The 26,772-nt window shown below is 43.1% G+C and overlaps 4 protein-coding genes across 5 annotated transcripts; all 4 read left to right on the forward strand.

Annotated features, from left to right (window-relative positions):
• Positions 1-342: 342 nt before the first annotated feature.
• On the forward strand, positions 343-4,845 carry LOC108600559. Its single transcript, XM_017988222.2, is given in 6 exon segments — positions 343-1,415; positions 1,417-1,930; positions 2,043-2,421; positions 3,059-3,475; positions 4,402-4,579; positions 4,640-4,845. Coding segments are annotated over 6 exon segments (2,124 nt in total). The 5' UTR covers positions 343-935; the 3' UTR covers positions 4,796-4,845.
• Positions 4,846-6,144: 1,299 nt separating this feature from the next.
• On the forward strand, positions 6,145-15,727 carry LOC108600957 (bestrophin-4). Of its 2 annotated transcripts, none has more exons than XM_017988806.2 (12): positions 6,145-6,224; positions 8,874-9,257; positions 10,240-10,350; positions 10,424-10,610; positions 10,673-11,041; positions 11,160-11,288; positions 11,989-12,096; positions 13,611-13,850; positions 13,907-14,231; positions 14,284-14,376; positions 14,439-14,711; positions 14,766-15,727. In XM_017988806.2, exons 2-12 carry the CDS (start codon positions 9,187-9,189, stop codon positions 15,341-15,343), a joined length of 2,484 nt encoding a protein of 827 aa, XP_017844295.2. In that variant the 5' UTR covers positions 6,145-6,224; positions 8,874-9,186; the 3' UTR covers positions 15,344-15,727. The 2 variants fall into 2 exon arrangements, with proteins under 2 accessions (XP_017844295.2, XP_017844297.2); XM_017988808.2 differs by having other exon boundaries at positions 14,637-14,711.
• A 499-nt stretch (positions 15,728-16,226) lies between these two features.
• LOC108600926 (multidrug resistance protein homolog 65) lies at positions 16,227-20,922 on the forward strand. Its single transcript, XM_033293640.1, is given in 14 exon segments — positions 16,227-16,522; positions 16,580-16,825; positions 16,945-17,116; positions 17,171-17,485; positions 17,549-18,005; positions 18,063-18,163; positions 18,216-18,327; positions 18,384-18,659; positions 18,712-19,420; positions 19,477-19,675; positions 19,677-19,774; positions 19,828-20,194; positions 20,248-20,604; positions 20,658-20,922. Coding segments are annotated over 14 exon segments (3,903 nt in total). The 3' UTR covers positions 20,856-20,922.
• Positions 20,923-21,603: 681 nt separating this feature from the next.
• On the forward strand, positions 21,604-26,599 carry LOC108600827 (multidrug resistance protein homolog 65). Its single transcript, XM_033293610.1, is given in 13 exon segments — positions 21,604-22,218; positions 22,359-22,604; positions 22,668-22,844; positions 22,904-22,991; positions 22,993-23,028; positions 23,030-23,687; positions 23,742-23,842; positions 23,896-24,007; positions 24,064-24,769; positions 24,827-25,387; positions 25,442-25,817; positions 25,878-26,234; positions 26,293-26,599. Coding segments are annotated over 13 exon segments (3,936 nt in total). The 5' UTR covers positions 21,604-21,901; the 3' UTR covers positions 26,494-26,599.
• Positions 26,600-26,772: the final 173 nt, after the last annotated feature.

The following is a 26,772-nucleotide window of genomic DNA, read 5'->3' on the forward strand; positions in this document are numbered from 1 at the left end:
TATAACTGCAATTAGCATTAATAAATGCAAGCATACATAATTATAATTATGTCATGCATTTAATTATGTTAATATATGTTTTGGTTTTTTGCAGTGTAGCAGCTGAGTTTGTTGTGGTTGTGGTTGGCGCAAGCTGCTGCTAAAAACAAAGATTCCCCAACTGCGCGCAAGCTTGGCGTGTGCCTAAAAATAGAATTTGTCAATAATGCCAACACACATACAAGTACAGCTGTGTGTGTGTATGTGTGTGTGCCTGTGGGCGTTAGTTTTGAACGCATTGCTGACGTCATTGTCATTGTGCAAAAAGCTTTCGTGCTGGTTACTACGTTTCAGGAAGCAGGACACAAACAACAAGCCACCACCAAAACTGACAAGCCAGGCCAGGCCAGGCCAGGACATTACTGGCTCGTGCAGACCCAAGTCAGTCGCTTAGCAGCCGCGAACGCGAGCAAAACACTCGAGCCGGAGCACCAAGCGTAACTAAAAGTGCAATATATATAGATACCAGTGCAATATATAGAAAAGTGATATCAGTGTATGCAGCTATAAATGCAATTTCATTATCAATTATAAATAATTTCTAAACGCAAATTGAAATTGTTTAAAGTGTGCAGCTCTCAAAATATTCAAATATTACAAAGAGCCTTGAATTAAAATGCACAAAAGCCTTTAGGCATAAGCAGCTGAGCGTCTCTCTCTCTGTGTGCGTGTATGTGTGTGTCTGTGTGGGTGTAGCTGCAGCAAGTTGCATGCCACGGCATTATTATTTGGGTCAAAGCGTTGAGAGTAAAAAATAAAAGCTGTCGCATTAAAAGTTAACTAGACACAAACTTGGCAAGCACCACTAATCCACCTGTTATGCTGGTAACAACCACAGCAGCAGCAGCACCACCACCAACAACAACATCAACAACTGCAACTCTAGTCTAGGCGCAATGGAAACCCAACAGCCCAAGGTACATCGCCAGCATCAGCGACAGCGTCGCACTGAGGCGCGCCAGCGTCGTCTGGAGCGTGAAGCTGCCGCCGCAACAGCAACAACAACACCCATTGAACTGGAGCAAACAGTGCTGGGAGCAACTACATTGGAGGACTGCGCTGCAGCTTTGAATGACACCGCCTCGACCACAACAACAGCGACTACAGTGGGACGCATAAGCGCGCAGAGCTCTGCGGACAGCATTGAGCTGGTGGGTTCGCCCAGTCAAACCTCGCAGCAGACGGTGGTGCTGGTGAATGGACATGCGCCGCCTACGCAGGACACACTCGAGGAGAGCGCTTCACTAGGTGCCGAGGAGACAGCGGTGGTGGCTATCACCAAAAAGGCAGATTCACCCACGAAGCCCACCAAGCAGAGTGATGGCAGTCGCAACTCCTCGGGCGATGCCATGAGTCTGCGGGAGACGCTGCAGCAAGCTGCCGGCTACGCATGGACATCGCTCGCGACGCACACACTCGCCGCAGTCGCCGGCACTGCGTTCGCTGGAGGTGGACTCGTCCTTTCATCGCGGCATTCTGGGCTACATAGATCGTGAGCTCAAGCAGAGCTCGCCCACGCCCTCAGCCTTGAGCGTGGGCGCAGTTAGTGGCGGCAGCGTCGGCGTGGGTGCCTCACGCAAGCAGCAATCGCTGTCGGATCCACAGGCTAGTCCAGCACAGCGCTCCTTGCGCTCGCGGAACAGCTTTGACAAGAGTCCGCGTCGCAAGCGCAGCAAGTCCGAGTCGCGGCGGCGACGTGAGCGCAAACTTATTGCTGCTGGGGAAATGGAAGTGCGCCAGGCCAATGAGACATTGATGCGCTATCTCAAGCAGTGCTCGGATATGCATGATGCATCGCTATCCGGTGAGCTGGAGATCGATCACAGCTACGAGGAGCGGCGTGTGCATCGCAAGACGAAATCGCAGCGCGACAAGCGTGGGCAGCTCATCAGTAAGTAGACCCAACAATGCCCCAACCCCAACTGCTGCTAACGTCTGCGCACTCACACGCGCTCTCTCTCTCTCTCTCTCTCTCTCTCTCGCTCTTTTGTTGTTTTTGGCAGGCAAGCTTTACTCAGCTGGTGGTTTATCCTCCATATTGAAGGAGCTGGCTGATGACATTGCACCTGCTGAGGGTGATGAGATCTACAATCCATTCACTCCGGTCGTCTCGCCCACCGACGATACGCCCGCGCACATTGACAAAATGTTCCTGCAGACGTCATCGGGCTATCGACCCGTCGAGCAGAGCTACTACAAGCGCTCCTTTGTGGGGGCGTCAGGTGCGCGTGGCAGCGCTGCCGGCGCCAGCGCCAGCTGCATCTCGGCCGCCGAGCTGGGCGCCGCCGGTCGTCTCTTTTGCTCCAACGGCCCCAACACCAGCGGCAGCATGCGTGGCAGCTATGGCGACACCCGCTGTCTCCTCGATGCTCAACTTAATCGGTGAGTGGGACGCACAGTGGGACTTCTGATTGGGCCTGTGTGTATGTCGAGCTATTTTTAGGCAGCCGACCACAGATAGGGGTTGAGGTGGGCGGGCTGGCTTGTGTATTTTTACACAGCAAGCATATTTGCGTATTGCCAAGCTATTAATACTGCCTTAAATGGGGTTTCATTTGATTTGATTTTCGTTTGATATGCATGCGAAATGCTATTAAAATTGGATTATGTTTGCTTGAGACATTGGACGACAAAGCAAAAATATTTATGTGCGTACCTAAAATAGTTTGAACTCTAGTTAAGCTGCAGTTGCTTTATTTTAATTACAATTCATTTTAATTACAATTATTTCTATTAATATTGCGTTAAAACAAAATGAGTGCAAATATTTTAAATTTATTAAGTATACGTATTTTTTTTGCAAGTAAAATTGCGCATACTTTCATTGATTTCAACTGCTGTCGACAACTTTGTAGCACAGTGTATGTAATCAAGTGTCAGCTTTGACTTTAACGTGGTTGTAATTGAACTTTATTTATTGCCTGTCACGCACAATTGAAGCTCGTGGGCAATTTCCAGAAGATTAATTACGTGATATTCGAAGCAACTTAATTTTGTATACGTTTCTAATTATTTATAGCAATGGTGGCATCTCGAGCAACATTCAGCTGGCGTGTGTAATTCAACGAATTTGGCTGCTCATCTCCAACATATGCCATGGCCTGCTGGCGGGCCTAGCCCTGGCTCATCTGCTCTTCGTGATGAGCAGCCATAGCCAGCCGGCGGACTGGGCAAAGGTTATCAGCAGCTTGAATCTCGCTGGCGAGACATTAGCTAGCACAACCACGCCCATTACGACGACAACAACAAGCACGAGCACAACACAAATGCCAAACTCGCTTATGGACGACACAGGGAGTCCCGATAGAGCAACAAAGGCGTCGGGGACAAGCAGTGAAACGCTGGCGCTAATAAGCGATTATGCTGGCTTTGCGGACATCTATTTGAATACGTTCTACTGCTTGGCCATAATTTGTCTGGTTTCAGTGTTCGATCGGTGAGTCCTTGTAGAGTGTTCTCTAGGCTCATTTTTGGCCTTCTAAAAATAGTCGCTACTCATTTAGTTCAAGTAGCTAACAACACATTGACCTCAAAAAAGCAAAAACGCAAAAAGAGCCTTGATGTGCCCAGCGCCAAAGCCAATTCAAGTAAAATAAAGCAGCAACAAAGTTGGTCTAGACTCGCGTTAACATGCGTGTGTAAGCGCTGAAAAGTATGCTAGGCTTATTTCCAATGCAAATTTCAAGTGGCTTTGCCTTGTTTGGCTTCTAACACACACACACACACATTCACACGCAGATGCAAGTGGAGAACATAATTTTTTTTTGTAAAGCGGCACATTGCGTGGGTATATTTCATCATATATACAAAATATTTTAATGCCCTTAAACTTTGCTCTTTTTATATGCGACCCACACACAAACACAAGCTCAAACACTTGCTTGCTGCACTCTTGACCTTTAAAGCTAACGCCAACGTTGCTGCTGCGCGCGTGTGTGTCACTGTGTGTGTGTGTGTGTGTGTGGGTGTGCGCTTGGTTTTGGCACTGAAATTGTCTGCTGTTGCTTTGGCTTTGGTTATTTGGGTTTCGAGTGTTTTTGCCATTTGGCTCGTGTTCTCTGCTCTGCTCCCCACCAGTTTATCAATTCGCCTCGCCTTCAGTTTAAAACCGAAAGTGTACAACTCTTTATCCTGCATGCAGTGATTTATGTGAAGCTGCTGCTATTTCCAAATGTCAAAATCTTCGTGCTGCTTTGTACTTTAAGCTTTCTGCACAGATTGCCATTAAATAATTTGCAAGCCCACATTATGTGTACTATATATACATAAATGTCAGTTGGTGCCAAGCACAATTTGCTTTTGCTGCTGCTGCTGCAGCTTTGACATTTAAAATATATTAAAATGGCATTTTTCTATTTGCAGCATGGATATTTGTCGTTGGAGCTTCTCGCATGCCAGCGAGCTGGTGTCATTTCGCTGGCTTATCATCACCATGATATATATAGCCACCATCATACTAACTATATGCTCCGATTCGATTGACGAGAAGTTGTATTTGTTTAACAACAATGCCAATATAACGTTAACTCAACAGGAACTGGTAAGCTTACAATCAATAACACTTTAAAAGATTAATAATAATTGAATTTTGTGCTTGTAGCTTAGCAATAGTGTGCAGAGCGTCTGGAGCAGTTTATCGGTGACGCGCAGCATTGCGGCTATATCGGGTTGGATTATGATTGGGCTAACGCCGCAGGAGGATATGCTGTATGAGCATCTGGTTGATCTTACCAAATATCAATTGACAAATAATTGAATTTAAGTGCGACTAGAATTTAAATATAATATGTTTACTGTTTATATATATACACATACCATATAATATATACATATATATTTGTATTTGTAGTGACAGTTTTTAGTTGCTGTTGTTTAGTAATTGGCTTTTTATATATTGTACGCAACTATGTATAATCGAACACACACATACAACTAAATATTTAAACAATAACTCATACGACCTGTACCAGTATCTCTTAGACGAAATCGCAAAACCAAACATAAGCTTTAAACCAATTATTGCAATGCGCTAAGTGCATTAATGTCCTTCACTGGCCGCTAGAACAAAAACATTTTAAAATTACTATAATTTAGGTAAACATATCGTCATTAGTGAAACTATTTAATAAACAACACATGGCATACGCAAACTCGTAAACAAAGAAATGAAATATTTATAAACGTCGTCATTGTTGTGGCAGTTTAACAAAAGGCTTCTTAGACCTAAGTACTAAATACGGTTGGCATTGACTAGATGCAACTTAAAGTGTTATGAATACTAAAAAAAAAAAAAACAAAAATCAAGCAATAAAATGTTCATAACATTGTTTTATGTACATACATACCTAACATGTACATGTATATACAGCAGTTATATATATATATATATATATATTTATGTATTTTATACCAATATCAATTACAGACTAGTTTAAAAACTATATTTATTATTATGATGATGATGTATGATTTCTATGAATTAATTACTATGCAATGAATATTAACAAATTGTACCGACAAACGAGCTAGAAAACGACAACTGGAAAAAATATATTGTAAATTGTGTATAAATTATAAATGCAAATAAAACAAAAAATTTTAAGAACTGCAAACTGCTTTATTTTCAATTTGCCTGCAAGTATGCTTTGAATTTTTGCTGCTAACAGTGCTGCCAAGTAACCAAACAAACTTGCCGCGAAAACAAATTCAATTCTTATTTATAAAACTTAAATGCAGTGTACTTGCTAAAATATAAATTCAAATAGTTAACGTTTGATTAACAAATCGGCATATTTTATGTGTTTGCTTTGCATATTTACAACTGTTTTATTTACATGCTCGCTAACATAACAGCTGATCTTAAAGTCAAGCTCATGCGCTCTTTTACTGTCGCTCTCTCTCTCTCTCACTTTCTTGCGCTCCAAACTGCATGCTGAGCTTGCATTGCACCTAAGCCACAAGTCATTTTGGAGAGAGCTCGTGAGCGTGAGAGCAGCACACGTCTACCTGTTGCCAACAACAACAACAACAACGGCAACAAATATGCTGATCACTGAAAATGCGAGTTAAGAGCCGACAGCGACCAACTTCTGGAGCGCAGTTTAATTGAGTTTGTCGAGCTGTCTGGTTGTGGGCATATTGCTGTGCGGAACGTTAAACCCGTCGCTGTCGTCGCTGAATCGTCGGTATGTTACAAAGCTTAAAGCCGCTTTGGCAGCCAACATTCGTTCGTTGCTCGCTTGCCAGTTGATCGTGCGGAACAATCAACCCAGCAACGGCCAAGCACCGAAAAATAAAAACACAGCAACAACTACAAAAACAATATACAAAACAAAATATAATCAACAGACGCGTTTGTGGGCTCTGGCTCAGTTGTGGCTGTTGCTGTTTTTTTTTGTGTAATCAACAATAAATAAATATCTATGCACAAGTGTGTTATATACAACATGCAAACAAATAAACACACATGTGAAAAAAATTATAAATTAAATACAGTGCAGTGGCCAAAAAATTGAAGCAAAACCTTCAAATCATACAGAAATATTGATATACAATAAAAATAGTTTGCGTTCGCTCGTTAATCGTCTTAGTTATAGATAGATACACGTATGTATCTGTATCTGTATCTCTATCTCTAGCTGAGTGTGTATGTAACTGTTGCTATGTAGCTACAGATCGTATGCGCGTCGCACGCCAGCGCGTGTCTAAGCTTCGACTTTGCCTAGAATGCGCAACTGACCAAATTTGGCTGCAATTTTTCAATTGACAGCATTTAATGAGCTTGCTAACTGACATCAGAGACAAGCGACAAATGCCATAATGGATCTGCGATGAGAGTGGGCCAAGATATATGCAATAATAAGCAATTAATAGCACAATAATAACAATATAGAATTTATATTCGACAATCACGTAACTAATTAATTGTTAAAATGTAAATGATATGAACAAAAATTTCACAAGCAATCAAACAATTTTATAAGCGCGTTAATAACATTAAATTGCTAAGCCAAACTAAATTTAAAAATAATATGCATACATATCTGTGTATGTTTAGCATTTAGAATATCATAAAATATTTAACGAGTTGATGGAAAATAACAAGCAATGCACACATTAACTCCTCAATAGATATTTATAAGCGTTTTATTGTGTGCTAATGAATTCCAAAAAAACTCCCACTGTTCAAAGTGAGAACGAGACAGCATGAGCAGAAAAAAAAAACATCAAAAAGTGCAAGTGTGCAAGTTTTTTGTGTGTTGCTTTTGCTCGCTCTTTTCTTCGTTAATTTTCTGCGCTGTTTGCGCAAAAAAAAAACGTTGGATTGATTGGGCAAATATATTGCTACCATTTTTGGAAGCTAAGCGAAAAGTGAAATGAAATGTATAACGGTATTTGTCATGCTTCTTTTGTCAACGATCAACATTTGCTTAAGGCCAATGCCAAGCGGCGTATACGCAATTTACTTCAAGCATACTTAATGCAATTTTAGACAATTTTATCTCACTGTCAGACAGTTATAAATAAAATTATCTTTTGCTGCATGGATCTCTTTTGTCGCTCCGTTGGCTGCTGTTTGTCTTGCTGCGAGATAAGTCTGTGTCAAATCAAGACTCTTGAGTGTTTAACTAACGCTGACTAATTTTCATAAAATGTAGTTGGCGCGTGCTTAAGCCTAAGAATAGAAAACTTGCATAGAAATCAATGTAAATTTATGCAAAATATGAAGTAAACAATAGTTCTAAGCTGGGAAGCAGCGGCAGACAAAAGAATTCACCGATTGAGAGTGTTAGAAGCGGATCTGAATTTAAGTATATGACGAATTCTTAAAAACTGTGTCAAGGTGCTGGGTGTAGGCGTAGTCCAGTGATGATTGCTACTGCTAGAGCCACCATTAAAAGGTCGCCGTGACTACACGACTTGGAAAGCTGGAAGAAAACCGGTTAAACTATTCAAAACGCAGATACTAACTGCTATCCAGATAGTACAATAATGTTCTGTCACCTGTAAAGGCAACGGCAACGGCGCAAAGGCAACATCGTATGTTTAGAAACGAAATTAACGCGCTTAAGTGAAAATTGCCCCTTTTCGAAACCAGTTTTCAAGCAATGTATGCACATTGACCGTCAGTTTCGAGCGTATTCATATCTTATGCAAATATTTGAAGCTTTAAAAATATATACACAGATACCTGACTAGCGCCAACGGAGCTCAAAACACTTTTAGGGCAACAGGTTTAGCTCAAAATGCCCCCAATCCCAGTTTAGTAAACACAATTTTGCGAATTCCGCGCATAACATAAAAAACAACAGCATCCCCTCAATTAATCAAAAATGTAGTAACTCACATCAACTTCAAGCAAAATCATAAAAAAAACTACAACGCTGACTTGGCAAAAAGAGAAAAAAAGTAAACAACGTTTTTTCGACAATTCAAGGTTTTCAACGTAAATACTTAAAAAAGATCGACATCAATATCAGGGAAATCCCTGCCAGCACTTAGCTTAATAAAAACGGCATTGCAAAAAATTATGAAAAAATTAAGCGCGCATCAAAATTTTATTATTATGACCAAAAGACTTACATGCGAAAGTATATAAAAAATCAATTAAACAACAACAATTCGAAACTGTCGTCGAACTGTTGGAAACGTGCTGGAATTTAAGTTTAGCTATTTACTTTTTTTTCTCTTCATGTGTGGTTGTTGTTGTTTGCAGTGTATTTGCATGGAGTGCAACAGTGTTGGTGTTGGTGAATAATTTTACAGTTATCTGAACGTGTGTGTTGCGATCGAAGCTCGGCTCTCACTTATTGTCACCCCATTGTATATTTCAGCAGAATTTTATGGCTTAACAACAACAAAAACAGCAACATCAACAGCGGAAAATAGACTCGCTTATAGACTAGAGCGAAACACCCAAAAACTGGCCCAAGCCGGGGTGTGAGCGTTATCAGCGTAGATCAATGGAGCGACGTCGATCTCGATGACGCCGTCAATGACGCGAAGCCAAACTGAAATTCGCGTACAAAAATTCATTTAAGCAAACGCCGCACTTAGCCTCGCCAATATTAGAATCAGCGCGACCTAGTGTCGGCTACAAAAACAAAAAACAACATATAAACAAATTATAAAAACAACAGTAACAACATGACTGTCTCATATGCAGGCGAAGTGCCCAATGGCAGCAGTTTTGGCTGCTTCTGGAAAATCCTGTTCAAGTAAGTAACTGAGATCTGAGCACAGCATAGATCAAAGCTTTCGTTGCTGAGTGAAATGTATTTGCATTAGTCACAGTTGCCAATGTTTACCAGCTCAATTAACATGGCTTATGTATTTACAGAGTCGCAGTACCATTGGCAGCTGTTGCCGGGTTTTTGCGCTTTGTTTCTGCTTTTTATTTGATTATTTTTTTTTAACCCTCAACTGGCACTAATTGTAGCCAAGGTGCACTCACTCGGAAAGAGCGTAGCGTCGTCTGTGCAAAGGGTCAATCGTTATTGTTTTAAATAGCAGCGAGTAGAGACAAACTAGCGACACTCGCTGCTGTTGCATTTGTTTAGAAAAACAATTGGCATGTGTTGTATGGAAAGTAAATAAATTAAGAGTCACAGTTAGTCATAAAAATGTAGTTAGCAAATTGCTAGAAAGCAAAAAAGAATATATTATATTAACAAGTGAATGTCTAAGCTTAATGAGTTAAAGTTAAACTAACTCTTGCTTTAAAAAGAATAAGCAATAGAACTTTACGATGCTGCATTAAATTCAGAGATATATGACTAATAATTAACTTTAAATTTACTTTAATTAGCTTCACGTGTCTTTGCTATTTATATATTAAGCACGCAAAAGTTTAATGCCCAACAGAATGCTATTAACATAAAGACCTTCATTAAAATCAGAAACATATATATAAAAACAAAGAGCTCAGAGTTCAGTCGCAGTTAGCTGAAATTCCTGTTTGATACTCAATCAAATCAAACGCAGCGACAAGTTTAAACCGAAGTTTATCATACGAAACCCGCCCTAACAAATTCTATGGAACTGATATGCTAGACAACAAAGCGACGACCCATTAAGCTTTATTTCGAAATCGTCTGCTGTGATTAATGCAGAGCCAATAAGGAAATAGCCCAAGCTAGTTTTGTGGTGTTATAAATTTTCAATTTTAATAATTCAAAACTATATTTAACCGATTCACAGATGGCGTGGCAGCGTTTACAAATTAATCTGGCGAGAATTAATTGCGTATTTGTGTTTATATTACACCATCAATGTTGTATATCGATTTGCACTAACCGAGCCGCAGCAGGCGTAAGTCTATATACTATATCCAATGGCAATGCATATATGAATTCAATTTTATCTCTCACCATTCACTTGACAGCATTTTCAACAAGGTGCGCCTGTACTGTCAGAGCCAAACACAGAGCGTGCCCATGTCCTTTGTCCTGGGCTTCTATGTCAGCTTGATTGTCAAGCGCTGGTGGGAACAGTACCGACTGCTGCCCTGGCCCGATACGCTGGCGCTCTTCATAAGCGCCGCTATACAGAACTCCAATGGTACCGTTAATGTAAGCATTAGCTTTGTTCATAAACATAGTAGCTCTCTATAGCTTTAGCTTCCCACACACAGAACGAAACGGGGCGTCTGATGCGCCGCAATATTATGCGTTATATGGTGTTGGCCTATGTCATTACCTTGCAGCGCATTTCGTTGCGTGTCAAGCGACGTTTTCCCACCACACAGCATCTGGTGGATGCGGGTCTCATGCACGAATCGGAGATGAAAATCTTTGAGGCGCTCAATCAGAAGAGTCCCATGTCCAAGTACTGGATGCCCTTGGTCTGGGCCACCAACATTATAAATCGCGCGCGTCGCGATGGTCTCATAACCTCCGATCATATAGTGCAAACCATATTGGTGGAACTATCGGATATTAGACGGCGTCTGGGTGGACTGATAGGTTATGACACTGTCTGTGTGCCTTTGGTTTATACACAGGTAAGCAGCGCATGCATCAATCAATAAGTTTACGGGGCGTATACTTGCTGTGACAAGGTCTGCCTTGAGTGTCTGCGATAAGAAACTCAATTAACATTTCCTTACTGACTTTTTGCAGGTTGTCACGCTGGTGCTTTACAGCTACTTCATAGCCGCCTTGCTGGGTAGCCAGATGTTGCCAAATATTGTGCTGAAAAATGGACAAGAAGATCCAGACTTGTACTTTCCCGTCTTTACAGTCTTGCAGGTATTTAAGACAACACACGCTTTAAAAATTTAAATTGCAAATGCAATAGTTTAATTGACACGTTCCGCTTTATTTACCATAAATCATACAACATTTTGCACGTAAATAATTTTTGTTGCAAATTTTAAAATGCTTTTGGTTGCTGTTGTAGTTGTTTTGTTGCGGTTTTTGTGTTGTGGCTCATTAACGCAAAAACAAAAAAAAAGTCGAAACTGTAAACTGAGACTAGGGCTGCCGCCAAGTGTAATAGCTATAACTTGTTAACTTTATACACATATATATGTATATATATATCCAAAGTGTATAGTGTACATTAGTATTTAGTTGTGATACGGCCACTGTTGTTTGGGGCTTTTGCGGTTCTCCACATTGGAGACAGATTTCAAGTGTTTTGCGTTATGTAAACGAGCTGCAGTCACGTTCGAAATAATAAATTGGCATTTTCGCTTTGTTGTTTTCGTATTTATTTTCCATTTTTTCGTTGCCATTGACGCAGATAAAAATCAGCGACAAGTGTTTTTCAACCATGTTTAGGAGCTGTCATTAATAACTGTTAATTTCGAGTGCGAAGCAGCACAAAAACAAATAAAAATAAAGTGAATGGAAAAGCTTTCGCCATTGTAAAGCTTGATCCATACGCAGATAACTTTAATTTACTTAATTTAATGTTCGCAATTAACATTAACATTTGCATTTACAGTTTATTTTCTATGTGGGCTGGCTTAAAGTCGCCGAGGTGCTAATCAATCCCTTTGGCGAAGATGACGATGATATCGAACTAAATTGGCTCATCGATCGACACATAAAGGTGAGTCACTTAAACAAACATTAAACATTTAAACAATTCGCTTTCATTTCAACTATGAGTAATAGCTGCTGATAACTGCAAGATAAATATTTAAAAAAAAAATCACCCAAAAATAACCGGTATAACTCTAAATTAATGTGAACCACGCAGCTTATTCGATAACTGGCGTAAATTTGACAAAATATAATCATTATGAATTACAAAACAGGTGTAGAGCTCAATAATTATATAAAAAAAAAATGCACGACTTGTGTACTTAACAATTAGTTGAAAATAAAACCTTGAAACAACAAATATCAATAAGTGCGATAGCTTTTTAAATTTATATGCAGTGCTACAAAAACAACAAGAACTCCAACAGTTGAAATTGTTAAACTTTTATTTTTATACAAATTAGGTTAGTGGGCTGTACTTAAAAAAGCGGATATTGGCTTTCAATGTTCATTATCTCAGTGAGTTGCAGATTCTGGTGTTGAAGGCAAAACAAAGAGCTGTACTCTGTTTTTATTGTTGAGCTTGCCACGCGCTAAAAATAACAGGCAACCAAGCTAAATGAAGTTAGCTAGCGGCCAAGATGATAATAAATATGCACTACACATGACTAAAGATAATAACTCACTAACTTAAGTTCGATTCTAATAGCGAAGAACATAAATAAATTAACTAATTAGTTGTGCAGCAATCTGCAGTAGTTAAACGCCTGTAAAGCTTCAGATTTATAAAGTAACCACAACTGATATTTAACTTTAAGCCTTTTCTACTTGAAATGCCAACTCTTTGGTAGCGTATTAACAGTTGAGTGTCAACTTGCCAATGTTGAATTGAGGAGTTTGTTGTTACTTTACTTTGGTGCAGCGTTTTTTTCGCTTTGGGCTTTCTGAACTTGCTGCTGTGCGAGGAATATGTTTGTGTACACACACACACACACACACATATACAGATGTGTATCTGTGAGTTTGGGGTCTGCTTGCAATTATTTACAAAGCCAGCAGCAGCAACGCCAGCAACAACTACAACATGGGCAAAAGTAAATTGAAAACAGGTTTGTTGTTAAAAAAAATATATATATACATACATGTGTATAGTATAAAAAAAGCATTGAAACCTCTTTTGTAGTGTTTTTTATCATTGACAGTTTTGTTTGCCATAAGTGTTTGCGATCAGTTCTAAGTACTGGCTTTTAGCATAATAGATTTGGCCAAGTGGCCAAGAAGACAGCACAAGAGTTTCATAGACGCTCAAACGTGAGCTTATAGTTTATTTATTTTTTTTGGTTGCTGGCTACTTTTGCATTATGAAACAATTAAAGCTAAACATAAACAATTTCAATTTCACTTTTTCTTTTGGCCGCCTGCGTGGTGGGTTAACTTGCTGTGTGATGTAATTTGCTTGCCCACATCAAGTGGCTTTAATACCAAATCAGTCATGAGTAGCACGTAGCACAACACGCTCCACTTTCAATCGTTTTGGGCACGCTTTAAGTTCAAGTTGCTTTGTGTTTCTGTTGCTTGCAGGCTGCCTATATGATTGTGGATGAGATGCACGAGGAGCATCCGGAGCTGCTGCGCGATCAGTACTGGGAGTGTGTAGTGCCCAAGGAGCTGCCCTACACCGTAGCCTCGGAGCACTACAGACGCGATGAGCCCAAGGGTTCTGCCGAGAAGTACAAGGTCAAGAAGGAGGATGCTATGTATGCCAACATTATACCAGGCGGCGGCAAGCGCATGCTCAGCGATGATGTCTATGCGGATTATGTAAGCAAACTGCAGCTGCGACTTGTTCTATATGTTAAAACCTATGTGAATTGCAGGAAAGCGTGGACACGCCCATGGTGGAGCGACGCAAGAACAATTGGCTAGTGCGTCAGCTATCCCGCATGGGCTCTATGCGCAGTCAGTCCACAGCGTACTCATCCGGCGGCATGCCCTTCAATCGCAATCGCTTGAACTCCGTTTACTCTAGTCCCGAGTCAGGTCTGCCGCTGTCCATTATACAACAGCAGCAGCTGCAGCAACAACAAATGAGCGGCATGCAACAGCAGCAACAGCAGCAGCAACAATCGAGCAAACCAAGTCTCTATGAAAAGTTTGTGCATCGCAAATCGCTGCGCGCTCAGCGGCATCTGATCAAGCAAAGTAAGTAGCCAAGCATCCAAGTCAGACGCGCACTAATTTGCTTATTCAACAGACTCCAAGCTAAATGGTTTGAATGTAGCTGCAAACAAGCCACGCCCACGTATACCCACGCCGGAGGTGACCAAAGATGGCAGCACTAATCCAGGTAAGTGGCGCGCACCCACTTTGCACTCTAGCCGAGCTTAGCTTACCTTGCACCCACTTTAGTTAGCAGTGCCGTCATTATGGCTCCACAACAGTTGAGCACTCAAAGCACCACCAACACCAACACCAGCGGCATGTATCCCACGTACACAGCCAGCGGCACGAATCTGCACCAGGACAGCGGCCAAGTGCTGGGCACGCTCCTGCTGTCGCCCATCAAAGAGATGGACAGCAGCTCATCCAATAACACTTTGATTCCAGGACATCCAGCCACAGCAGCGCTGGCCCAAGCGGTGCTGCCCACGCGCCTCAAGGACGGCGGCTACACTGCCAGCTGTAAGTATTTGCACACAGCCAACGCTATATGAGATTTAATTGTTTTACTTGCAGCCACGGATAACAACATTACAACGCTTTCGTTTCCCTTCAATGTGGTCACCAGTGTGGCTGGCGGCGAGGCCATGCCCACTGGCACTTTAAGCATTGTGCCACTCAATGCGAATGCGCAGCTGCCGACGATAACCACCACGGCTAGTGGCTACGATCCAAACGATGTTATAACCACCATCCCCGTCTCGCTCTCCATACAACGCACGCCCAGCAGTCTGTCCATTGTGGAGCTGACAGGCGCTGCAGATGGCGCTGATGGCAGCGGCTCCAGCAATGGCTCAGGTGGCGGCGGCGGCATTACTACCACCGCGCTGCTTTCTGTTAAGCCGCTGAATGGTGCAGCGAATATATCGCGCAACAACAGCTTTAACATAAGCCTGAATCTGCAGGACGCCAACTATCAGCGCTCCTCGCTGCGCTCAACAGCTGCCAACGATGCAGTGGATGCTACAACAGCAACGCACATAACACGTGGCAAGGATGCCTCCTCCAGCACTGGCCATGCAGCTGCCACCTCAGCGCCCTCCACGCTGGCCAAGCACAAGCCCGAGCCCAAAACGGGCGAGGTGTATGTGTAAATGAGTTTTACTTTTAATTAGTTGTAGGAACTGCGGCGTCAAGCCAAACCCGGAACCATATAAATGATATTATGTTAGCCAAGCAATGTGTAAACAATTATTTTACAGCTCTTTAGTTAAACTAAATGTATAAAATACTATGCTCTACTCTTAAATGTTGCCTATTGTTATTTGATGCTTTCGATTTGTTTTTACTGGCGCTTGCCATATATATTTTTAATACCCTTTATATAAAATCCCTATCGTATGAACGTGTATATAGCAACCAGCACAATATGTGATATGCGATTTTTTACAGCTAGTTGAATAAGTGTCTAAGTCTATAGCTTAAGCTTAAATATACAACTCTATGATATGTTTATAAATAAATACACTTAGCGTACATTTTACAAGCAAGTTTATCTTTATAACTAAGAGCAACTGTTGTCTGTAAGAGCGCTCTTGAGTCTCTTTGCAAGTCTAATTGAAGCTCAATTAAAAATATGCACAAGAATCAAAATGGGCCAGTGAGCAGACTAACTAACGATCAGTAGCGCGCTGACAAGCAAGCGCAGCAGTTGGTTGCCCAACTAAACAAAATAAATTGAAATCAAAGCAGCAGCAATTTAAAAAGGATACACCGCAGTGCTAAAGGTGATTATGTATTGAAAGCAATCCTGCATATTTGTGTGCTTTGGAAACGTTAGTGTCACCACTTGTAACCCCAAAGTTAAACAGCGCAGCAACAGCTCGCAGCACTTAATTGAATTAACCTTTGTGGCTTACACAGTTGTTGTTGTTGTTGTCTTTGCTATGTGTGTGATAAATCTTTGGTGTGCAAAATCGATGTGATGCGTTCTATTGATTATATTGATGTCTATCAAATTTAATTGTCAGCTAAAAAATGGAACGCGATGAACCATCGAGCAGCGATGAGAAATCAAGCGAGGTGACACCTGTGGCGCCAGGTCTGGAGCCCTCAGCGCCCATCAGTTTTTATCAGCTGTTTCGCTTCTCCACCTACTGGGAGCTATTCTGGCTCTTCGTTGGCTTCATTATGTGCTGCATCAAGGCATTGACGCTGCCCGCCGTAGTCATCATCTACAGTGAATTCACTGCCATGTTGGTGGATCGTGCCATGCAAATTGGCACCAGCTCCACCACTCATGCTTTGCCTATTTTTGGTGGCGGCAAAATATTGTAAGTTGCTGCAGTTGCAAGTTGACAACAACTATATGTTTAATATTTTTATATAAGAACCAATGCCACACGTGAGGCCAACAATGAGGCGCTCTATGATGACTCCATATCCTATGGCATTCTGTTGACTATCACCTCGCTGATTATGTTTATATCGGGCATATTCTCTGTCGATATATTCAACTTTGTTGCCCTGCGTCAGGTCACACGCATGCGCATTAAACTCTTTGAATCGGTAATGCGCCAGGACATAGGCTGGCATGATCTGGCCACCAAGCAGAACTTTGCTCAAAGCATGACGGAGTAAGTAACATACTAAAAGTAGCTGTATCAATTACTAGGTGAAGAGTTCAAGAAGTTGGACTTCTACTCGCGATGCTACAAGCAAACATTTTATATAATTATCATTATTTTTCCCCAAGCGACATTGAAAAAATACGCGATGGCATTTCAGAGAAAGTAGGACACTTTCTTTATTTGATTGTGGGCTTTATCATAACAGTAGGCATCTCCTTTGGCTATGGCTGGAAGCTAACCCTAGCTGTCAGCTGCTATATACCGCTGGTTATTGCAGTCAACTACTATGTGGCCAAGGTGGGTGCCTCTTCTATATCTACAGCACTTATTTTATTATTAATTTGCAAGCAGATTCAAGGCACACTCACTGCACGCGAACAAGAATCTTATGCTGGCGCTGGCAATTTGGTTGAAGAGATTCTTAACTCCATACGCACTGTTGTCTCGTTTGGTGGTGAAAAGCAGGAGGCTGAGCGTTTTGATAACTTTTTAGTGCCCGCACGCAAGGCCAGTCAATGGAAGGGCGCATTCTCCGGCTTGAGCGATGCTCTGCTCAAGTCCATGCTGTTTCTCTCCTGCGCTGGCGCCTTCTGGTATGGCGTTAATCTTATTCTGGACGATCGTTATGTAGAGGACAAGGAGTACACGCCAGCTATATTGATGATTGTAACAACAAACAAAACTTAAAGCTGCTAGGCAACATATTCACTCTCTAAAACTGCCTTGCAGGCTTTCTTTGGCATCATTGTGGGTGCGGATAATATTGCGCGCACTGCGCCTTTTCTGGAATCCTTTGCCACAGCGCGCGGCTGTGCTACCAATTTATTTAAAGTCATTGATCTGAGCTCGAAAATAGATCCGCTGTCTACAGATGGCAAGCTATTGAACTATGGTCTGCGTGGCGATGTGGAGTTTCAGGATGTTTTCTTTCGCTATCCCTCACGCCCAGAGATTATTGTGCATCGTGGCCTGAATATTAAAATACGCGCAGGGCAAACTGTAGCGCTGGTGGGCTCCTCAGGCTGTGGCAAATCCACTTGCATACAGCTGCTGCAACGTTTCTATGATCCTGTCTTTGGCTCCGTGCTGCTTGACGAGTTGGATATACGCAAATATAATATACAATGGCTGCGCTCCAATACAGCTGTGGTGGGTCAGGAGCCTGTGCTCTTCCTAGGCACCATAGGTAAGCCAATCACAGCAAATATATATTATAAGCAGCTGTTATCTATATTTCTATTAGCGCAAAATATAAGCTACGGCAAACCCAACGCCACTCAACGTGAAATTGAAGCCGCTGCAACTCAAGCGGGCGCTCATGAGTTTATCAGCAATTTACCAGAGGTAAATATTGTAGACTATATAATTTAACTTTAAGCAATGTTTATGTTTACAGAGCTATCGCACAATGATTGGCGAGCATGGCTCTCAGCTGTCCGGCGGTCAAAAGCAACGTATAGCGATTGCACGCGCTTTGATTCAGAATCCCAAAATATTGCTGCTAGATGGTTTGTAAGCTTGAGAGGATTAGAGGGGCTGTTCTTAATGTATGTATATTTTACAGAGGCTACTTCTGCATTGGACTACAACTCAGAGAAATTGGTGCAGCAGGCGCTGGATCTGGCTAGCAAGGGACGCACCACTATTGTAGTTTCTCATCGACTTTCAGCCATACGCGGTGCGGATAAAATTGTTTTTATACACGAGGGCAAAGTGTTGGAGGAGGGCTCACATGATGATCTGATGGCGCTGGAGGGCGCCTATTATAATATGGTCAGAGCGGGTGATATAAATATGCCAGATGATCTGGACAAGGAAGAGAATCTGGAAGACACTAAGCGTAAGTTACGCAGTTTAATTCAAACAGTTGCAGTTAAAATTTTTATTTATAGGCAAAAGTCTTGCTTTGTATGAAAAGTCGTTTGAAACAAGTCCGCTGAACTTTGAAAAGAATCAAAAGAACAGCGTGCAGTTTGAAGAGCCCATTAGCAAGCCCAGCAAGGACAGCAACAAGCTTAAGGAGAGCAAACAAGTGGAGGAGAAACCAAATTTCTTTGGCACTTTTATGCGCATAGTGCGCATGTCACGTCCGGAATGGTGTTATCTTATATTGGGCAGCATCTCCTCCATTGCCGTGGGCTGCATTTATCCAGCGTTTTCGATTATCTTTGGTGAATTCTATGCAGCGCTGGCGGAGCAGGACGAAAAGGTTGCGCTGAGTCGCACTGCAGTGCTGTCCTGGGCCTGTCTGGGCGTCGCTGTCATTACGGGCATCATTTGCTTTCTGCAAACTTATCTGTTTAACTACGCTGGCGTTTGGTTGACCACACGCATGCGTGCGCTAACTTTCAAGTCCATGATTAAACAGGAGGTGGGCTGGTTCGATGAGGAGCAAAACTCTGTGGGCGCGCTGTCGGCGCGTCTGTCTGGCGAGGCTGCTGGCGTGCAGGGCGCCATTGGTTATCCTTTGAGCGGCATGATACAAGCGCTGTCCAACTTTATTACAGGCATTTCAGTGTCCATGGTGTACAACTGGAAGCTGGCGCTGCTCTGTCTAGCCAACTGTCCCATTATTGTGGGCTCTGTTATACTGGAAGCCAAGTAAGGCACACTTAACTGCATTTGTATGCAAAGCTTACAATTTGTGCCTTTTGCAGAATGATGTCGAATGCTTTGATTAGAGAAAAGCAAGTGCTGGAGGAAGCCAGTCGCATAGCTACGGAGTCCATCAGCAATGTGCGCACTATTGCGGGTTTACGCCGTGAAGCGGATGTCATACGCCAGTATACGGAGGAAATCAAGCGTGTTGAAGTGCTTATCAAGCAAAAGCTACGCTGGCGCGGAATACTCAACTCCTACAATGCAAGCTTCAGCATTCTTTGGCTACGCCGTAGCGCTATGTTACGGCGGTGTGCTGGTCTCCGAGGGTCAAGTGCCGTTCCAGGATATTATCAAGTAAGTTAGACAACTTTAACTCACGCTCAATTCTAAGCAATTTGGCTTTGCAGAGTTTCCGAAACGCTGCTCTATGGCTCGATGATGTTGGCGCAGTCTTTGGCCTTTACGCCTGCGTTTACTGCAGCTCTGATTGCTGCACATCGTCTATTCAAAATACTGGATCGCAAGCCACGCATTGTGTCGCCCATGGGCACTATAAGAAACACGCTGGCCAAGCAGCTGAATCTGTTCGAGGGCGTGCGCTATAGAGACATAAGTTTTCATTATCCCACGCGACCGGATGTCAAAATACTCAATGGTCTGGATTTGGAAGTGCTGCAGGGTCAGACTGTTGCCTTGGTAGGACACTCGGGATGTGGCAAGTCCACCTGCATACAGCTGCTGCAACGCTACTACGATGCAGACGAGGGCAGCATTGTAAGCTATAAATAAGTGTGCCTTAACTTAATTTAATATATTTGTTTGCTTAGCACATTGATCAAGACGACATACAGCAGGACCTAACGCTGGATGGCGTGCGTCGCAAACTGGGTTTGGTTTCCCAGGAGCCCGCGCTGTTTGAGCGCAGCATTGCGGAGAACATTGCCTATGGCGATAATCGTCGCGCTGTGCCCATGACGGAGATTATTGCTGCTGCCAAGAGCGCTAATGCGCACAGCTTTATTATATCGCTGCCCAATGGCTATGAGACGCGCATGGGAGCGCGTGGTACGCAGCTGTCCGGCGGACAGAAGCAACGTGTGGCCATTGCACGTGCGCTGGTGCGCAATCCGCAGATTCTGCTGCTGGACGAGGCTACCTCAGCGCTGGATCTGCAAAGCGAACGCGTAAGCTTGTCACACAATAAGAAATTCAATTTATAAATTGTTTGTATTTATAGCTGGTGCAACAGGCGCTGGACTCTGCCTGCTCGGGACGCACCTGCATTGTGATAGCTCATCGTCTGTCCACAGTGCAGAATGCGGATCTGATTTGTGTGCTGCAGGGTGGGCAGGTGGTGGAGCAGGGCACGCATCTGCAGCTGATAGCACAAGGCGGCATCTATGCCAAATTGCACAAGACACAAAAGCAGCACTGAGCGCTCAAGCAAAAGTTGCACTTCAAATGCTATTTTGTTATAAATACTCAACACACACATTTTATATAGTATCAATAAATTTAAATAAATATTTCACTCAGCTAATGACTGTTTGCATCATTTTGACGTGCACTATAGGCTGTCCCTTTTTTGATGTGATAAAGTTACGTTGCTTTACTTATCGGAGAGCTCTATCTTTATAGACTGTGTGTGAACCGTATCTTTATGAACTGCTCTATAAAATATAGAAGTACAAAATGTAAATGTCAATGTCGTTATTGTTTTGATTTTAGACAAATACATACGTAACAGTTTTTAATAGCCGTGTAACAAAAATTAGATCCAAATGAGAGCAGAGAAAATGATATTTTTCATGCTATAAGCAAAATATGTTTTGCCAACTGAAGTAAGAATTATTAGAATTAAATTAGCAGCCAAGCAGCCAAGTACTCTATGTAGGTATATGCCTAAAAAAATTAGGCCAACCTTAAGTAAAGGAATTTTATGCTAATTCCCAGACATTCATTTATTTTTGCAGCACCTCTGTTGACCCACTGGTCAAAAATCTGTGAGCGTTCAGCTTCCGCAAGTCATCTAGAACCTTGAATAGAAATCTATTTAATTGATATCAATGAACTGAACTTAAAGAGAATATATTTTTACAAATGCAATTCTTCTAACAAAGTATTGCGCTCTTACGATTCTATTCTATAGGAAATTGATAAAAGACGCAACCGTGAGTGCCAAACCCAACAGTTTGAGTTCACTTATCAAACGTAGCAGCCGCAAAGCGCTGCGAAAATTCAACCAGTGCCTCAATAAAAGCAGCAAAACAATCAAGTGCAAAGCCCTAACTTAAAACACATTCGCGAACTTAATTTAAAACTAGCCGACAGTCTATTAACTCCGCTGTGAAATATAAAAAACTCATGTGAATGAAAGCTGTGGAGATTTTTTGTGAGCTACAGCTAGTTGCATGTTAACTATCAATTGACCCCGCGGGTTAAAAATCTTCATAAGCGTTATAGAAATTGTGCGTTACGTCAATGGCAGCGACGGACCTCAATGTGAATGATGCAGCGGCAGCAGCGGCGGCGGAGACAGACGCGAGTGAAACCAAGCCCAAGCCAAAGGAAGATGCGTTGCCCACGGTCAACTACTACCAACTCTTTCGTTATGCGCGCGGCATGGATTATGTGCTACTAATCTGTGGTCTCATTGCGGCCATGCTGCATGCTTTGGTCTTTCCCATAGCCATTGTGGTATACAGCGAACTGGTGGCCATGTTCATTGACAGAAATTTGGGCGTCGGCACCAGCTCGAGCACCATAGCGCTGCCGCTCTTTGGCGGCGGACAGCAGCTGTAAGTGATATCGAAAATAATAGGAAGATATAACAAACATATCTTATTTACTTATAAGCGCTGTATAATTGATAAACGTAAACACGCGACTATTTTTAGAGTCGTATACTTAATTGTTTTCAATTTATTTGCTCTTGCAGCACCAATGCCAGCTATGAGGAGAACATGGAGCAGCTGCGCAAGGATAGCGTCGCCTTTGGCATACTTATGCTGATCGATTCGCTGCTCATGTTATTTGCCGGGATGACCTTTGTCAATATATTTAATAGCCTTGCGCTGCGGCTAACGGTGCGTATGCGTCGCGAGTTCTTTAAGGCCACGATTAGACAGGAAATTGGTTGGCATGACATGGCCAAGGATCAAAACTTTGCAGTGCGCATAACAGAGTAAGGCGTAGTTGATATTGCAATGCATTTCTCTAATGCTAAAATTCTATATATTGCTAATAGTAATATGGAGAAAATACGCACTGGCATAGCTGAGAATCTGGGACATTTTCTAACTATAGCATTTGATGTGGCTATAAGCGTTACTATATCCTTTGTTTACGGATGGAAGCTAGCTCTGAGGCCTATTTCTCTATAATAACCGCTAACACTCATAATAATTACAATAGAGCGCATGTAAGTGATACTGCAATTGGAACTATAAATTTATAATATATTTTAATTCCTATTTAAGTAACCAAAGCTAAGCTAACTGCGCGTGAGCAGAGCTCCTATGTGCGTGCGAGTTCTGTGGTGGAGGAAGTAATCGGCGCCATACGCACTGTTGGTTGCCTTTGGCGGCGAGCAGAGCGAATCCAAGCGGCTACGATCAGCTGCTGAAGCCCGCTTTGAAAGCGGGCAAATGGAAAGGCGTCTTCTCCGGCTTAAGCGACACCGTAATGAAGGCCATGATGTTTATTGTGGGCGCAGGCGCTTTCTGGTACGGCGCCAATTTAATTCTGCATGATCGTGGCAGCGATGTGGCAGCTGAGGATCGCAAGTATACGCCAGCTGTGGTTATGATAGTTATATCCGGCATTATAGTGGGCGCCAATCAGCTGTCGCGCACTTCGCCGTTTCTGGAAACGTTTGCCATGGCGCGTGGCTCAGCCAGCGCCATTTACGATGTTATCGATCGCGTACCCATCATCGATCCACTCTCCAAGGCTGGCAAAATACTCAACACAGGCCTGCGCGGCTGCATTGAGTTTCGTGATGTGTTCTTTCAGTATCCTGCCAGAAAGGATATAATTGTGCTGCGCGGCTTGAATGTGACAGTCAAAGAAGGTCAAACGGTGGCGCTAGTGGGTTCATCGGGCTGTGGCAAATCCACTTGTGTGCAGCTGCTGCAACGCTTCTATGATCCAGTGTTTGGCCAAGTGCTGCTGGATGGCGAGGATGTGCGCAAATATAATCTCAACTGGCTGCGCTCCAACATTGCTGTTGTGGGTCAGGAGCCAGTGCTGTTCCAGGGCACCATAGGTAAGCCGCACATACAGTAAACACTGGCTATATGCTAACTGCTTGCACTTGCAGTTGAAAATATACGACATGGCAAGCCAACGGCTACGCAAAAGGAAGTGGAGGATGCTGCTCGAGCGGCAAATGCTCACGACTTTATTATAGCGCTAAGCAAGGTAAGCGCAACAATAATAACGCAATAAGTCAGCTTAAAGTTGCTGCTTTTCAGGGCTACGAGACACACATCAGTGAGAAGGGCGTGCAGCTGTCTGGAGGTCAACGTCAGCGCATTGCCATAGCCAGAGCTCTGATACAGCAGCCCACCATTCTGCTGCTCGATGGTGAGTGCGTCAAGTCGACAAATCAAACTCATTGACAGCATTAAATCCCAATGTAGAGGCCACCTCGGCGCTGGATTATCACTCTGAGAAGCTGGTGCAGGCGGCGCTGGACAAGGCCTGCAAGGGACGCACTACGCTGGTTGTATCCCATCGCTTGTCTGCCATTAGACATGCGCATGAGATTGTCTACATTGAGAATGGGAAAGCGGTGGAGCAGGGCACGCATGAGAGTCTCATGAAGCTGCAGGGCTACTACTACAAAATGGTGGCGGCGCATGAATACGATGACACTGCAGATGAGCTGCTAAATGAATGCGAGGATCCACTTAGCAAGGAGCGCAAGCTGTCACATGATGCGGGCCCTAGACACTCCATACAATCGCTAGAGAAGAATGTAGAGTTTCAAATGAAGCGTTTGAGTGGCAAGCAAACTGATGCAACAACAGCTGCAGCTGAGGAACACAAAAGCACAAGTTATCCGCGCACCTTTTTCCGCATCTTGGGCTGGGCGCGTCCAGAGTGGAGTTATCTTATCATTGGCACTATCTGTGCGGGCATTTATGGCTGTGCCATGCCCGCGTTCTCTATTGTGCTGGCAGAGCTTTATGCTTCACTAGCGCAGCCTACAGATGAAGCTGTGCTGGAGCATAGTGGCTCCATGTCAATCATAAGTGTCATCATTGGTGTTTGCGCTGGCATTCTCTGCTTTGTGCAGACTTTCTTCTACAATCTCTCAGGCGTCTGGTTGACCACACGAATGCGGTGAGTGCTACATAATTTAAAAGGTAGCATGGAGTATAATTGTTAATGCCCAAACAGCTCCAAAACCTTTGGCTCCATTATGCAGCAGGAGATGGGCTGGTTTGATGAGAAAGAGAACAGCGTGGGAGCGCTCTCAGCGCGTCTATCTGGCGATGCAGCCAGTGTGCAAGGCGCCATAGGCTTCCCGTTGAGCAACATTATACAAGCCTTGACGAACTTTATCTGCAGCTTTTCCATAGCTTTTTCGTTTTCCTGGGAATTGGCGCTTGTCTGCCTGAGCACTGCGCCCTTTATGATTGCGTCCATAGTATTCGATGCCAGATTTACGGAAAAGTCTGCGCTAAAGGAGAAGCAAGTGCTGGAGGAAACAAGTCGCATAGCCACAGAGACAATTGCGCAGATTAGAACTGTTGCAGCCCTGAGGCGCGAGGAGGAGCTCATCAATGTTTATAATGAGGAAGTCAAACGCTATGAAACGCAAATCAAAAAGCGTTTAAGATGGCGCGGCCTGGTCAATTCGCTGGGCATGGCGCTCATGTTCTTTGGGTATGCAGTAACGTTAACCTATGGCGGCTTTATGAATGCCGATGGCAGAATCAAATTTGAAGTTATAATGAAGTAAGTTGTACAACACTTAACATATTTATATTAACTTGTAACTTTTGCTTTAAGAATTGCCAATACCATGCTGTATGGTCTGTTTATATTGGCGCAGTCCTTGGCCTTTACGCCAGCCTTCAATGCTGCGCTGCTCTCAGCCACACGCATGTTTGAAGTCATCGATCGCCAGCCGCAAATACAGTCGCCCAACCCAATGCAGCTGAATGGCAATGGCAGCATTTATAAAACAAATGTTGTGGAGAAAGGCGTCAGCTATCGCGAGCTTAAGTTTGCCTATCCCGCGCGTCCAGATCATCCAGTGCTGCAGGACTTCAATCTCGACGTGCTGCAAGGTCAAACTGTTGCCTTGGTGGGCGGCTCTGGCTCCGGCAAGTCCACATGCGTGCAGCTACTGCTGCGCTACTATGATCCGGATGCGGGCAAGATTGTAAGCTGCTCTGCTATATAAACTAAAGCAGCGTTAATGTCATTGCTTAACTGCTTACAGCTCATAGATCAGGAGAGCATACATCAGGACCTGGATCTAAAAACACTGCGACGTCGTCTGGGCATTGTCTCTCAGGAGCCTTCGCTGTTTGAGAAAACCATTGCGGAAAACATTGGCTACGGCGACACTTCACGTGAGGTATCCATGCAGCAGGTTATGGATGCAGCCAAAATGGCGAATGCTCATGACTTTATAATGACACTCCCTGCCCAATATGAGACTGTGCTGGGCGCCAAGGGTACGCAGCTGTCAGGTGGACAAAAACAACGCATTGCCATTGCACGTGCGATGGTGAGAAATCCCAAGATATTGCTGCTAGACGAAGCTACATCTGCCTTGGATATGCAAAGTGAACGCGTAAGTAATTTTCACAGCCAAAGCAACAGCAACAATATAAATATCTTTCTATTTGCAGGTGGTGCAACAAGCACTGGACTCGGCCTGCTCGGGACGCACTTGCATTGTGATTGCGCATCGCTTGTCTACGGTGCAGAATGCAAATATTATCTGTGTTATTCAGGCTGGACACATTATGGAGCAGGGCTCGCACTCTCAGCTGTTGGCCAAGAACGGCATTTATGCCAAACTGTATCGCAGTCAGTCCAAAAATAAATAAGTATGCCATATAAATTGTTAGTATGTTGTAGTCAAGACACAAAGCAAACAATAAAGCCAAGCCATAACAAAAACTGTAGCATGCTTTTAGGCACAACGATTCTTAAAATAATTTCGCATTTTATTTTGCAGCAATTATATTAATTTATAGAAGATACAAACAACTTGAAATAAATTACTAATTGTTTTTCACTATCTCTATACTATATTAAAATACAATCTTGAAATGCAACTATTGTGCCATACAAAAAGTGCTGGGCCAATTTACAATCCAATCTAC

This window comes from Drosophila busckii, chromosome 3L (genome assembly GCF_011750605.1).
Source record: "Drosophila busckii strain San Diego stock center, stock number 13000-0081.31 chromosome 3L, ASM1175060v1, whole genome shotgun sequence".
In the NCBI taxonomy this organism is placed as follows: Eukaryota; Metazoa; Arthropoda; class Insecta; order Diptera; family Drosophilidae; genus Drosophila; species Drosophila busckii.

Coding starts and splice junctions, on each gene's coding strand:
- LOC108600957 (XM_017988806.2), top strand. CDS start 9,187: ATGACTGTCTCATATGCAGGCGAAGTGCCCAATGGCAGCAGTTTTGGC. Junction 10,351..10,423: donor CTAACCGAGCCGCAGCAGGC/GTAAGTCTATAT, acceptor TTCACTTGACAG/CATTTTCAACAAGGTGCGCC. Junction 14,712..14,765: donor CGGCGGCTACACTGCCAGCT/GTAAGTATTTGC, acceptor TTTTACTTGCAG/CCACGGATAACAACATTACA.